General features: G+C 34.2%; 1 protein-coding gene across 7 annotated transcripts in view; it reads right to left on the reverse strand.

The window, feature by feature from the left end:
• The window catches only part of PAPOLA (poly(A) polymerase alpha), a 56,138-nt gene that overhangs the window by 17,723 nt on the left and 25,025 nt on the right, over positions 1-13,390 (reverse strand). For all 7 annotated transcript variants that reach the window (XR_008550811.1, XR_008550810.1, XR_008550809.1 and 4 more), the window contains exons 10-16: positions 12,754-12,826; positions 11,293-11,413; positions 10,348-10,432; positions 5,457-5,510; positions 4,831-4,950; positions 3,908-4,017; positions 356-477 (exon numbers count right to left, since the gene is read on the reverse strand). Coding sequence is in view for 4 of the 7 variants with exons in the window: in XM_054692537.1 (XP_054548512.1) it covers positions 356-477; positions 3,908-4,017; positions 4,831-4,950; positions 5,457-5,510; positions 10,348-10,432; positions 11,293-11,413; positions 12,754-12,826 (685 nt within the window). In the remaining 3 variants the exon portion in view is untranslated. The remainder of the gene's footprint in view (positions 1-355; positions 478-3,907; positions 4,018-4,830; positions 4,951-5,456; positions 5,511-10,347; positions 10,433-11,292; positions 11,414-12,753; positions 12,827-13,390) is intronic.

Below are 13,390 nucleotides of genomic sequence, written 5' to 3' on the forward strand. Positions count from 1 at the left end.
ATAATTTACTTTATTCACACATTACCTAATTTTGTTGTCACTTAGAAGAGAAGGATGTTAGCTACTGATGTGGGGCACTAAATAAGAATAAAAGAATAAAAAGGAATTTAAGTCTATAAAATAAGGATACGAAGCATCACTATTAATGACTCTTAGGTCGGAAGCAAGTGTGTGCAAGAAACCTGGCCAGGAGCAAGGCTTTACATAATGGAGCTACTCCAAGTAACTTATTCTTAAAATGCTGATCTAGTTCAAATATGGCTTATTAAACTGAGTCTAAATTTTAACGTGTTGATAAGCTGGGTGCATAAAACAGGAGGTTAGTAATGCTTTTGTAAGTACTTTCTAAAATTACCTTTTTCTTTTTCTGAAGCACATGATTAGGTAGTAGTTGATGGAGTTGCTTTCTTTTTACATGCATTGCAGCAATTTTCATATCCACCTCAAACATCTTGCTGTTTATTGCTTGCCTATAAACTACACAATTAGGAAATTGTTATAAGAAATAGAAACATTTTAATAAAGGCAGTTAAACTAACATAGGAGAAGGTTTTCTAAATCAGAATCCTTTTTCCATCAACACCACTCGACTGTAAAAAGTACCAGGTCAAAAGCTGCCTCTAATCTGACATTATTCATTGCCTGTTACCAAAAGGTGTGCATGATGGATAAAATTCTTCCAGTGCAGTAACTCCTTAAAGTATTAACTTTAAAGAGTAACTCCCTGAAGAAATGCAGAACTGGAGAAAAGGGGTTTCTTAAACCCCAATATTTTTTATGCTAGCAGTGGAATTTAAAATTCGAACCCATGTATGCAACAAATGCAGCAAAACAAGTCAAATTAAGTATACCTAAAGACACCTTTTCATGAATCTGAAAGAAAAATTTTAAGACGTTATTTTCTATTACAGAAATAAGTGAAATCAAGAGGTTACAGAAACAACAACAAAAATTACTAAAAATAAATGGATCCAAACAATTTAGTTCCAAGGGATCCCAAAATGGAAATACTCATTTGTTCAGACCTACAATGAATACTGCTGATGCCCTATTAACTGCATTACACTGTTTTTGACAGGCAGCTTGATGTAGCAGAGAATAAAGAGATCAAAAGTACTTCAGAATCTACATTCTGATAGGGAGAATATAATAAACAGAAAAAAACTAAGCAGAATATATTTCATATTACATGTTGTTAAGTGCTATGGAGAAAATTTGATTAGGAAGATAGAATGGCTCAACCTGGAAACTGAAATTACATCTGAGCGGAGACTTCATGGAAGTGAGTGAAGGGAGAATACCTAGGGGAATAGTACTCCAGTAAGAGCAAACATCAAAGACCAAAGGTCCTGGGCCTCCCCTGGTGGCGCGGCGTTTGAGTGCTGGGCTGCGAAGCTGCCCGCAGCCTCTGCAGCACCGGTTCAATCCCCGGCCACCAGCGAGGGTCCCACATGGCACGCAGACCTCCCCTGCCTGCCCATTGCTCCCTACAGCAATGTATTTCCTCAGTCTGTCTGTTCTGTTCTGTTCCCCATTCTGGCTCTGGTGAATTCTCTCACCCTCCCGTGCTTTTCTGACTGTACCCAGTGCTTGCATAAATAAAAAAAAAATAAATCTAGGGGAAAAAAAAAAAAAGAAAATGTTTAAAAAAAAAAAAAAAGACCAAAGGTCCGGAATGAAGAGGATGCCTAGAATATCCGAGGAACAACAAAAAGGCCACTGAGGAAGAAGAAAAGATCCATAATCCCTTTACCTGTCATTCTAAGACCCCAAAAGCTGTGGACACAGTTTCTCCTAAGACTGACACAAGAGCTGATCTGGCAACAAGTCCTGATGAACTGTTTGAAGCCATTTGTTCTCTACCTTTATCAAACAGTTCCTTGCAGAAATGTCACTGTCCTTCACTACCAAATGCTACTCCAGGTCCCACTAGGAATATTACTAACTTTACTACTCTTCTGGCCCTTAGACATGGATAAAGATTCTGAACGTAAGTCACAAACATAATGAGAAGCCCTGATTAGGTAAATGGTCATAAACTCCCCTAAGGATTTGAACTTGTTATTCCAAGTGAGATGGATAACCATTATTGGTTTTATGCAGGCAAAACATGATCTGGCTTAGTACCATTTTGGATGCAGGCTGAGAATGGGTGAAGGTGGATAAAGGGCAGAACAGGGGAACCAGAGCAAGGACAGCCACCCAACAGGGTAGCGGTAAGTGGTTTGGACTAGGGGAACAGCAATAGAAATAGCAGTAAATCTCAATGTATTCTGAAAGTACACGCAAGTAGTTTAATGAATTAATATCAAGGAGGGGGCAAACAAGAATCAAGGAAGATACCAAAATTTCTACTTTGGACAATTACAAAGATAGAACTGTCAGCATCTTAGGATCAAAAACATTTGAAGAGATGCTGCAGGAGACTGGTTAAGAATGAATTTCCAACACGTTAAATTTGTTTGATTAGAAAATCTGACAAAGTATCCCATTAAAATGTTTCCAGATTTTCTTTACCAAAAACTTCAAAGTTCCTTGAAAATCCTGGTGGTTCATTAGCACAATCTGATAAACAGCTCAGCTTTGATGCGATGTACAAAACAAATTTTCTAATCCAAGTATTTCTCCATGTTTTATTAGTTTATAAATTATTTAAGTATGTTAGAATTCGTACTTTGGGAGGGGGAAAAAAACAACATTTTGATATGTGCTCAGCAAAAGGAGTACCACACTCCAAATCACATCCTCAAGTTCGAGTGCTTTTGTTGCCACAGGGACTAAAGGTTACTACCGTTAGGGACAGTCCTTCGATGCGGACAGTTCTTCACAATGAACAACTGTACCATCTCCTACATAAAGATAAAAAAACCTACCTGTCAACTATTTGAATCAACAGCTCAACTCAACCTTCCATAAAAAAAAATTTTTTAATCTGAATTTTCCAGGAAGTCAACTCCCATTTATATCAAGAGGTGACTTTTTGCTTCCATTGAAATGTTACCACATCCCCAACAACTGCAAGGCTGCTGGTGGTCTCTGAATCACAACAGGTAATGCCTGTTATCAGTAGGAATCCACAGATGTCAACGACAAGTGAGTCTACATAAAGACAAAGTCACCTGACTACCTGTCGTCTACTCCTTGAACTTGAACCTTTACACTCTGAAACACATTATTTTCCTTTTGTATCTCCTTCTGCATGAGACACTGATTTTTAAAAATGTACTGATTCTTGTCTCTCCTTCTCCATGGAGGTAAATAATTTAATGTTAAATCTCAATGCCCTCTGGGGAAAACTTACAAGAACAAGTGAAAATAACACTAAAATATTTTTAAATGGGGGAGAAGGGAGACATATTTGAAAGAAAAACATAGTCCCAAAAGAAGACACAGTCTTCAATGTTCCTATGCATGCTTACCTGTCCCTTGAGAAGCTATGTATCTACATACAACTTTAGCTCTGTCAACATCATTCACCATTTAATTAACACATACCTTTACTCTAAAGGTATGGGTCAATCTGAAATGTGACTCTAACTATCCTGTTCTACACCCACGAATTAACATTTCAGTCTATATTAGACAAGGATAAATTCCTAAGGGTCCAATACTAATAAAGCAGTCAGAGACTCAAGTCTTCTGGAGAATCACATACATTCAAGTGGTTTCTGATGTCACAGTAATTGTGGATAAATCAGATTTAACTTTATTTAACTTTAGGTATATCCAACAAAAAAGTTCACTTAATAACTAATCAAAACAATAAATTTTCATGATCACTGTTCATTATTTCCAAGAAATTTCAATAATTATAGAAAATAGCACTACTGTATAATATGAAGAGTATCAAATATGCAAAGTATCAAATATGCAAATGCATATTTTGATTATTCAAGTAGAGACATACCTGTATCTGTGAAAGACTGAATATCATAGGTAAGATCAACACTGAGATTTTCAGAGTTTTCTGTTTTTTTAAACACTAACCCAATCACCCACATCGTGCGAAATTCTTCCCTGCAAAGAATGAGGAATATTACTTAGTTTATCAGAATTTAATAAAATTATATTTGTGAATGAGGCTGAGAACCTGAGGTACATGGAAAAACTTAGAATGCAAATGTGTAAGCAAACTAAGGCTCTAAGCCCAAATTCCATCAAAATTCCCTTTACCCCCCTCCCTACACTTGTCTTTTATAATAAAGTGTATAATCAGAACATTTTATTATAGCACAATCTTAAACCATTTAAATTCCAATCTTTCTTGAAGCTGACTTAAAAAAAAAAAGTTCAATCCTAATACTTCCCTCACCTTTCAAATGCAATAAAATATAGGCAGTCTCAGAATGACATGGCAACAAACCAGAAACTGACCTATTAAAGAACATTAGAAGTTTAAAGTAGCCTGCTTTTATTACTTTGTATTCTCAGTGTTCTAGAATCCATCATAAACTCTGGTCAAAGTATGCTTTCTTTAAAAAAAAAAAAAAAAAAGATACTGACATGGCAGGTATTCTGACAACCACAATTTAAAACATGGAAGAAAGGGATGTTAACAAATGCTAAAGGGTAGGATCTGGGGAACTTAAACCTAGTTAAATACGCACCTCATAATTACTGATGTCTATCAGAGAAAACAACTTATTTCATTATTGAAGCAAATTTTTCCCAAGAAAGATCTTCACTTTGAATTTTCTAATTAGGAAAATCTGAACTATAAATCTCAAAGTGGATGCAATCAACACAATAGTGACAGCAGTTGCTAAAAATTGCCTGTAAGCTCTAGAAACGCTGAAAAGTGGAAGAGCAAAGAGATTCAAGGTTGCTTACTTGTCAGGATTTTCTTTGGGTGCTGGAAATGACTGGGGATTCACATGAGCCAGTGTAATAAACTCATTCTTCTCCAAACTTCCAACCAAGATTCGGATTTTTGATTCCACCAAGCCCACCCTGAACAAACGTCACTTAGTATTAATGAAAATACTGGTGATTTAAAAAAACTAAATCAAAGGTACAAAATCAAATGTTTATAAAAAGTAGTAACATGAAGATCATACTTAAACACACATGAGGGCAGTTCAACTGTTTGAACCCAATACATAAAACCAAAGTTTTATGCTCTAAGCAAAAATGTTGAAGCGAAAACTGGGGGGAAGAGAGAATCAGGTCATAATTCAAAGTAGGAAAGTTATAAAAAGATATCCCCACAAATAGCTATCTAAAGAAAAAAAAAATCAACATTAAACAAAGCAATGTATAGTTGAGAAATACATGGACCTTATAAAGCAAACCAAAAAAAACATATATCCCCCAAACTCCTGCATTTCCAGTACATGTAGTAAAATTTCATTTATGAATAAAACAAAACTGGATGACTAAAGGACTCTCTCCCATTTCCTACTGTGTTCTCTGGCTACCCAACTCATTTTTTCTGTAAGAACTAGTCTTATACTCACCATTCTAGGCGTTGTTTTTCTGTTGGTGCACTTGCTAGAAGTACAATATAATGCCTTTGAAGATAAAGACAACATGCTATTTATTTCACTTAAGTGCTTTGTGCTGGATATCAACACCATAATGTAATAAGTTTCGTTACAATTATAGATCAGCATCAACTGAGCATGGAGGAATTGCAAAAATCATAAAAGCTAAATTCCTCAAGTTTCTAACTACTGGAGACTTTAATTCTTCTAAAAGAGTTATTTTATAAACAATTACCCAAAAAAGTAATATAATGCAAGAACACTAAACATTGACAATAGCTGGGTGCTTTATTAAAATTTTAAGAACTGCTCATTAAAATATAATCTATGAAAACAAATTCTTTTAATGGCAATAAAGCATCAGGGCTTTGGCCCCCAAAACAGGATCATTAGATACACATTACAGAAATACCTTTAAAAATAGTATCAAACACATCATGCTACGTAATTCAAAGGTAGCAAAGATTAAATTGAACACTGAACTTGGGCCTCATGATTTTTAAATAGCAGTATGTTTATATAATGAAGAAGTTAACACTAATATGAACAAGAAACCTGATTTCTATGTGGAATCCAAACTCATTCAAATTAAGGGTAGGTTTTTTTTCATTTTAGAAAATAGCACAATGACCATATATCTATTTTGTCATTAAAAAAATTATCTGCAACTGAAGTAAAATTAATTTATTTCACTTTCACAAGACTACTAAAAAGTTCAGTCCAATATACTCTCCTACAAAATCAAAAGGTACTGGCAGTCAAACTTCTCACCAGAAGTTTAACCTCAAAAAACCCAAACTGACATCATTATCTAGTACAGATCTTGACTTTGGAAAGTCAGGTATGAACTAAAATTTACCACTACTTTACTCTTCTAAAAGGCTGAAGCCTTTATGGTTTTAATATTCTCCAAATGAAGTTTCCAACCAAAAGGAAAATTCTAACCTAGACCTAAAAAAACCCCAACCCTAATCCCACTTAACCAAAAACGGAGGGAAAAAGGATATTTAGCCAAGTGATACTGAAGATTTGCTAAATTAAACATGTTTTTAAAGTCATGCTCCTTTAGTCTATTTGACTGTTATTCATGCTCACAAAGTACGTGAAATAGTTCTTAGTCTTCATAGGTATGTAACTCTCAACAGGTCTAAGACTTGTTTGTACCATCTATAAAATGGGATACAGATCTTACTGGGTGAGCAACTATGAAGTGCAAATGACTTCAAGTATTTCTAAACTTAAAGTAGCAGAGGTAATATACATACATATGAAAATAAGTTGACAGAAAAATAGCAGCCCAATCTATACAGTCCAGTCAAAACTTCTTTCACCAGGTTAACTGTTCAACATTGTTTGGAGTAAGCCAAATATATAGAACAAACATAGATGGGCCAAGTAATAAGTCAGTAAATGTCACAAAAAAGCACCAAAAGCTTATGCATTTTACAAAGAAAGGAACCCATTTTCAGAGCCCTAAATACTGGAAAACCAAACAAAATCCTAACAAGTTTGGCAACCTAGTTTCTATCCTAGATTTTAAATGGGCAAAAGAACTTTTTAAATAAATAAAAGTGGAGATGAAGGAAGAGTTCTCTGACAGAAGTATAACAAAACAGGAGACAACAAAGTTATAAAAAACAGGCATGCACACAAAAACTTAAAAAATAACAAAGTTGTCTGGTTAACCAAGGATAAGCACCACAATTCAGAGTCTCAATCACTTTGGCCACACTAGTATACTGGATGATCTCAACAGCCAGTTTTCCACAAAAGCCAAAATCATGTACAATGTTCAATTTAGGAAGGCAAAATATACGATCCATTTGAATATAATTTTTGGTGTTTCTAAGTTTAAAGTTTTGAAGTTTGATTTCAAGTTTGGTTCCCACTGAAATGGGGGGAAGGAGAGGTAATTATGGGTGGAAGGAGAGGCAAATTACCTTTTACATTGTTTTTGCACAGAGGTGCTTGTTTACATATAGCTAAATACTTTAAATAAAAACTAACATGTATTTGTGCTGAGGTTAAATGTCCTTTACTCAGCAATAATTAAGCGAATTTAAAGTGGGAGATTATCAATACAGTGAGTTTAGCAGAAATGATCTGCAAATATTTATGTGGATTAGAAATTCATTTACAAAATCCATCTAAGAAAATGAAAACAAAAGCCAACTCAGTTTGTTTTAAAAGCCAGAATATGTATTCAATTCCTAAGATCCCTATCAGAGCAGAGGCTAAAAGTACAAGTTCTTCCACATCTGGGCAATATTGTGTTACTCTCGCTCAAAATGTTATCTCCTATGTCACTTAAAACTATCACACTGGAGATGCTCTAATGCCTTTGTGAGTTCTTTAATGCAACTGTGGTTAACTTTTCCCCAAAGATGATCAGCTTCTGATGAAAAAAAAAAAAAAATTAACTATAAAAACGTACCCCGAATGAACTAAAATCTATTCAAATACTCCTAAGTTAGAACACATACTTCAGTTGCTTTCATCATCAAACATCTATTCAAAAAAAAGCATTGTTAAATAGGTGTGGTCATTTCATCACATTAACATTTTACCTGGACAGATCATACTTCTCCCACATGTACTAAAAATGGAATTATCTCAGGCAAAAGTCCTTGCAATTCCATCTTTAACTAGCTCAGGAACAAGAGTTAAAGTTTTCAAGCACTTTATGGATATTCTATACATACATACATATAATGAATTTAAAAATAATCTTTACACCTCAGAGAATGTTTTTCTAAGTACCTTTCCTTCCTTGCTTCCAAGTGAAGCAGAAAACCTGAAGCATTCAGTTGTTAATGATTTATTTTATTGCTGCTTTATTGAGTATCTTGGAGGAAAAGCAAAAATTTTCTTAGACTTAAAATTTTACCGAGCAATGTACTCTATTTCTGCAGGGACACCATTAGTTTCTGAAAGATGATCTGTATGCTTTTTAAGACAAATGAAATTCTCTACGTTTCCCTCCCTTGCAAGAATAGCAGGTAGTTACTACATGCAATCTAAAATCCTACACAAGACAAATGGCAACACTTTCAGGACATCCTTCCTATACACAGCTGAATAACTTTGAGTCAAGGGAAAACTAAGGATTTCAACTCAGTTGTGCAGCCAACTGCTGGTGTAGTTCATAATTTTTAAAAAATCCGTATGTTTGACTACATCTAAGTCAATGATAGTAATCGCAAGATACCTTGAAGAAGGAAATTTTGGGAGAAAAGTTAAAAACATAAATAGAAATTGGCATAGATAAAACTAGCCTATTGTCCTATTTTCAACTTACTTTCCTCAGAACTCACAGCCGAAATTTAAATGTTCCTGATAAAATATTCTATGTTTGTTGCTATTATCATTTCTAATGTTTAATTTTTGATAACCTAAAATGAGCTTTTTCACTAGAATCAGTAGATAACAATCTATAATATTTTTATTAGTCAAATGAAAATTTTCTAAATATTATTTGGCATAGACTGAAGGTTACCTTAAGAGCTAAAAAAATAAAGCAAACAAAGAAAAAACTTCAAATTCTCACAACACAAACTTCTGAAATGGAATGAAGCTATCATTTTGTGCATTTTCAACAGTAACCTCTCTCACAGTGAAGAAAGTCACTGAGAAAGTCGGTACTTTCAAAACCCTCATTCTACCCACTTCCTGAGATAAGAAAAATAATCTAGCTTCACCTTTGATTCTCAGGGACTAAGAGATGCTGACACTTTTCTACAAGAATTTATTATTTTCTACTTATAGGTAATAATGTACTCTTTCAAGCTGTAGTTCTTATAGTATCAAACATCCATTCATTAGCTTACATGTTCAAAGGTACTTCCCTCAACACTAGTTAAAATAAAAATAAGGAAAAATTATCTGCCAAATGGAACAGCACAATTTATGGGGAGTAATAAACGAGCATTCAATGTTATGCTAGGTTTTTAACTGACATAGCAGTGTTCCCAGAACACAACAATTAAGCTGGCTCCATTATTGCTTTTTCATGCAAAAGATACAGAAACAAAACACAGAGACATAATGAAGGTCATCATTCTTGCTTTTAATTGGGGAAATAGCATAACGCAATCTTGCTTAGATTATTACAAAACACAATCCAACACAAGATCAAATGGTCAAGTTTCAAGTGCTAAAGGAAAAAAAATTTAAGTGGGACTCTGGCAAGATTTCAGCTCAGGGCAAATAAAAGTGCAAGTCCATTTTTTTTTAAAGTAAGATTTATTGTAACTTACAATTTTCATCAAAATCAACACAATCAGGCTATTAACCTGTACTAAGGTATTAAATCATTATATTAAAACCGTTAGTAAAATTATTACACCCACTTAGATCCCATGAAACCTATTTGTAGGAGCTTTAAAGACATAGGGGGGCAAGCCAATCATAACCTTAACTATTGAAAAACATCTGAATATATATTGACATTGTATTAGCTTTGCCTGAGTTATAAAGAATCTTAGAGATAAAGCCTCCAGAACTAGCTGAAAATAATTCTCTTAACAGAGCATATTAACTACAGATTTAACAGTTCCCTCTTTTGTCAAGGTATACAGTTCTGAAGACGACTAGAAAGTGCCTATAAGAACTGGCGTTGCTACATGTAGAGGTTCTGTTACAGCAGGCAGCAAATTGTAGGGGCTACAATTTACCTTGACAAAAAAATAAATAAATAAGGGGTTTACTAAATATAGTACACCCTTTGCGATAAAGAGAATTCTATAGAATGTTTGAAGGAAAGTTCAAAATGACATGAGTCTATAAAGAAGAGATGTCACATATGCTACTATTAAACCATTACTTAAAAGAGAGCAACATGTCCAACATGCCTTAAAATACATACTTGTACTTCTGAAAGAAGTTTGGAGCTTCAAAAAGTTTGGACCACTCTGTCTTACTCAGCAAAATTTCATCTGTGATAGCAAGACCTAAATTAAAAACATATTAAAATGTTTGCATGCTTCAGTCTAACAATCTAGAAATTTTAAATTCTTAAACATACCACATGCATTCAGTATGATCCTAAAATCCTAATTTTAACAGAAATTTTAGCCTATGACTATAGAGCACAGACTCATACATACACATTTTCCAAAACGCTGGAGGGTTCTGGGAGTCGGCTTTCCAGTAAACTACTAGCACTCTAAATATCATGCCGGTAGGATCACTCTAGCAGCTTAGGCACTACAGTTACCCATTTTTCTAAAAACACGCTTCCTGTTGTTTTTTAAAAGGACAGCAATATCTTCCAGTGAAGAGTCTCTTTAGACTATAGAAAAAAATTTTACTCTGCTGAGTTTAAAGATTGTCATCCAATAGCTATTCCCTTGTCTGATGTCACAATCAAAGATCCTGTTCCAGTTACCTTCTCTCAAAGATTGGCAACAGCTAAACCTTCAAATTAATGGTACAGAGATTCAGAATAGTTTAGAGGTTCTTTCAAAATGTCTGATCCCAATCCTGCTTGCATCTCTGCTGTCACCCAGTAGAGACAAACTATGATTAGTCAACTTTACATGGCCACAGTATGGCACTCACCAGCCCAAGAAGGCCCAGCTAAGGACACGGCTTTTACTAATGGTTAATCTTCTAATATATAATCCAAAATAAATTGCCTAAAAGAAAATTAATCTGAATTTTCCAAGGAAATTCTCAAGTATATACTGTAATCAATTAATGACTCCCAACATTCATTTCAGTGAATGCTTTCTTCAGTTTATACTGGACTGGGTCTACAAGGGCATATAAATCCTCGTGTTTAAAGGAGAGCATAAGGATAAACACTTACCTTGTTTAAACTCCTCAACCATGACCATCCGTGTTGAAACGGACACATTGTACGTAGAGTTCTGTTGTGGGTATGCTGGTGTAATTATAGGCATAAGATGGTACCTATCACTGGGGTTTACCTACATACAACAACAGCCAATCAGTTTCTTCAAGTACATATGCAACAGATACTTGGACTTTTTACCCCTTGTTAAACTGAACCAATGATTAAATTTATTTCATTCATAGCTGGAGTTGAGAAAGAAAAACCATGTAAGCAGACACTGCATTTACAGGAATTCTTTATAGAATCAAGAGATTTGGTTTAGAATAATGGGGTGTGTAGCAACCATGTGGGCATGACTAGTCTGCAATCTTAGTAGTAAAAAGTGTGACTATTAAGCTAAACAGATTCTACCTGGGGAATCCACTGAAGTCTGGGTTTCCTTTTTTTTTTCCCCAATAGAAATAGGAGTGCACACACAACTATGCTTTGGAGAAATGTCTTACTATATAGTATGTTCTGTGTAAAACAAATTTTAAGAAAAATGGAAACTTATTTTCTAATATACCCTTAACTTAAAGGAATATAAGCTTATCAACAAAGACTACAACTACATATCCATATTGGTATTTTAAGAGAAAATAAAATGATTTAGTAACTGTTACTCCAGTACTAATGATTAGTGGCATATTTCCACAAAGGAAAATGTAAACTCACACCCCTCCATAACTAAAAACCTTGAGATTTGGAAAACAAACAATGGGTGTGGGGGCCTGACATAGCTTAGCTTGATGTAATTAAGAAGTTAAAACTGACATTTTTGATACTGTAATAAGACGGTAAATTGATGTAAAAAAGACTTTAAATCTAGAAAGCCTTATTCAAACCTACATCTCTTTCATCAATTAATAAAGTGCATGTTATTAGCATTTAAACTAAGCAAACAATAAAGATCATAACTTCCTAAGCAGCAGAGCAGAAGCTCTTCTGTAGCCCAACCGTGCTTTCGTAATCTATAATATCCAAACCAATTGTCACAATTACAGCATACTAATTAAAATATTGCCTAGAAGTTTATCTGCCACATGGAAACATTAAGCAACAGTTTTCCTACAACCCAATTCTGACAAAATATTTAGATCAAATAAAAAAATACAGGGATTTTTAGTATCCTTTTATTTTGTTTTTAAGCACAAATGCCCACACAAGTTTCTCTTACAAGGCAGTTCTATATAGAATAAATTAAAATGTTAGTAAATTTGGTATTATAAATTATGTACAATTAAATGTTTTTACAGAATACATAATGATGCGTCTCACATCAGAGGACAATTATAGTTGAGATTATCAAAGATAGTGTAATACGGATATGTCCACTCATATGTAAAAGGATGGGAAGTCTCCCTGAAGTTTATGCAGATGATTTTTACTTGTTATTGCACAGTGAATTTGTAGGGGAAAAAATAATACACTAACCCTTGGGTCCCATACAGGCAAATTAAGATTGCATTCTTCAGGCTGTTTCAATAGCACTGGATTTGGCCATTCCCTGTTTAAAAAGATTGTAGCACTTGATAAGACTATTGGATATTACCATCTAAACGTACTTTGTTAAACATACAGCATTTGTGAATGTGATCCTTCTTCATTCATTCTGCCCTCTTGGTATATAAAACCTTTTATTGCTCTTTGTAGACATTACATTATTCAAAATACATTTCCTCTTATGAAATTAACCTAAAGTTATTTTGCAGCGGAAGTCAGCCATCTTCTCTGCCTCTCAAAGAATGAATAAAGCACTATAAAATTAAGAAGTAGTATCCCAAGACTTATAATGTGTTCATCTCAACCTTGCAAAGGTTAAATCTCTCCCCAAAATACAAAAGCCCTGCCTTTATACAAGTTCCATCCAAAGACAACGGAGGTTGAAAAAATTAACTGATTATAGGCAAAGGTGTATGAATAATTACAAAAATTGATTAGGAAAACTTTATCTCATAACTTAAAACTTGTAGCATGAATGTGTGTAATAAAACTGTGACATGAATACACTGTTTTTAAGACGCAGTCTGTAAGTTTGTTACTTCATCCTTTATGGAAGAGATTTAAAACT

Source organism: Talpa occidentalis, unplaced genomic scaffold, assembly GCF_014898055.3.
Source record: "Talpa occidentalis isolate TD23 unplaced genomic scaffold, MPIMG_talOcc4v2.1 talOcc4.11, whole genome shotgun sequence".
In the NCBI taxonomy this organism is placed as follows: Eukaryota; Metazoa; Chordata; class Mammalia; order Eulipotyphla; family Talpidae; genus Talpa; species Talpa occidentalis.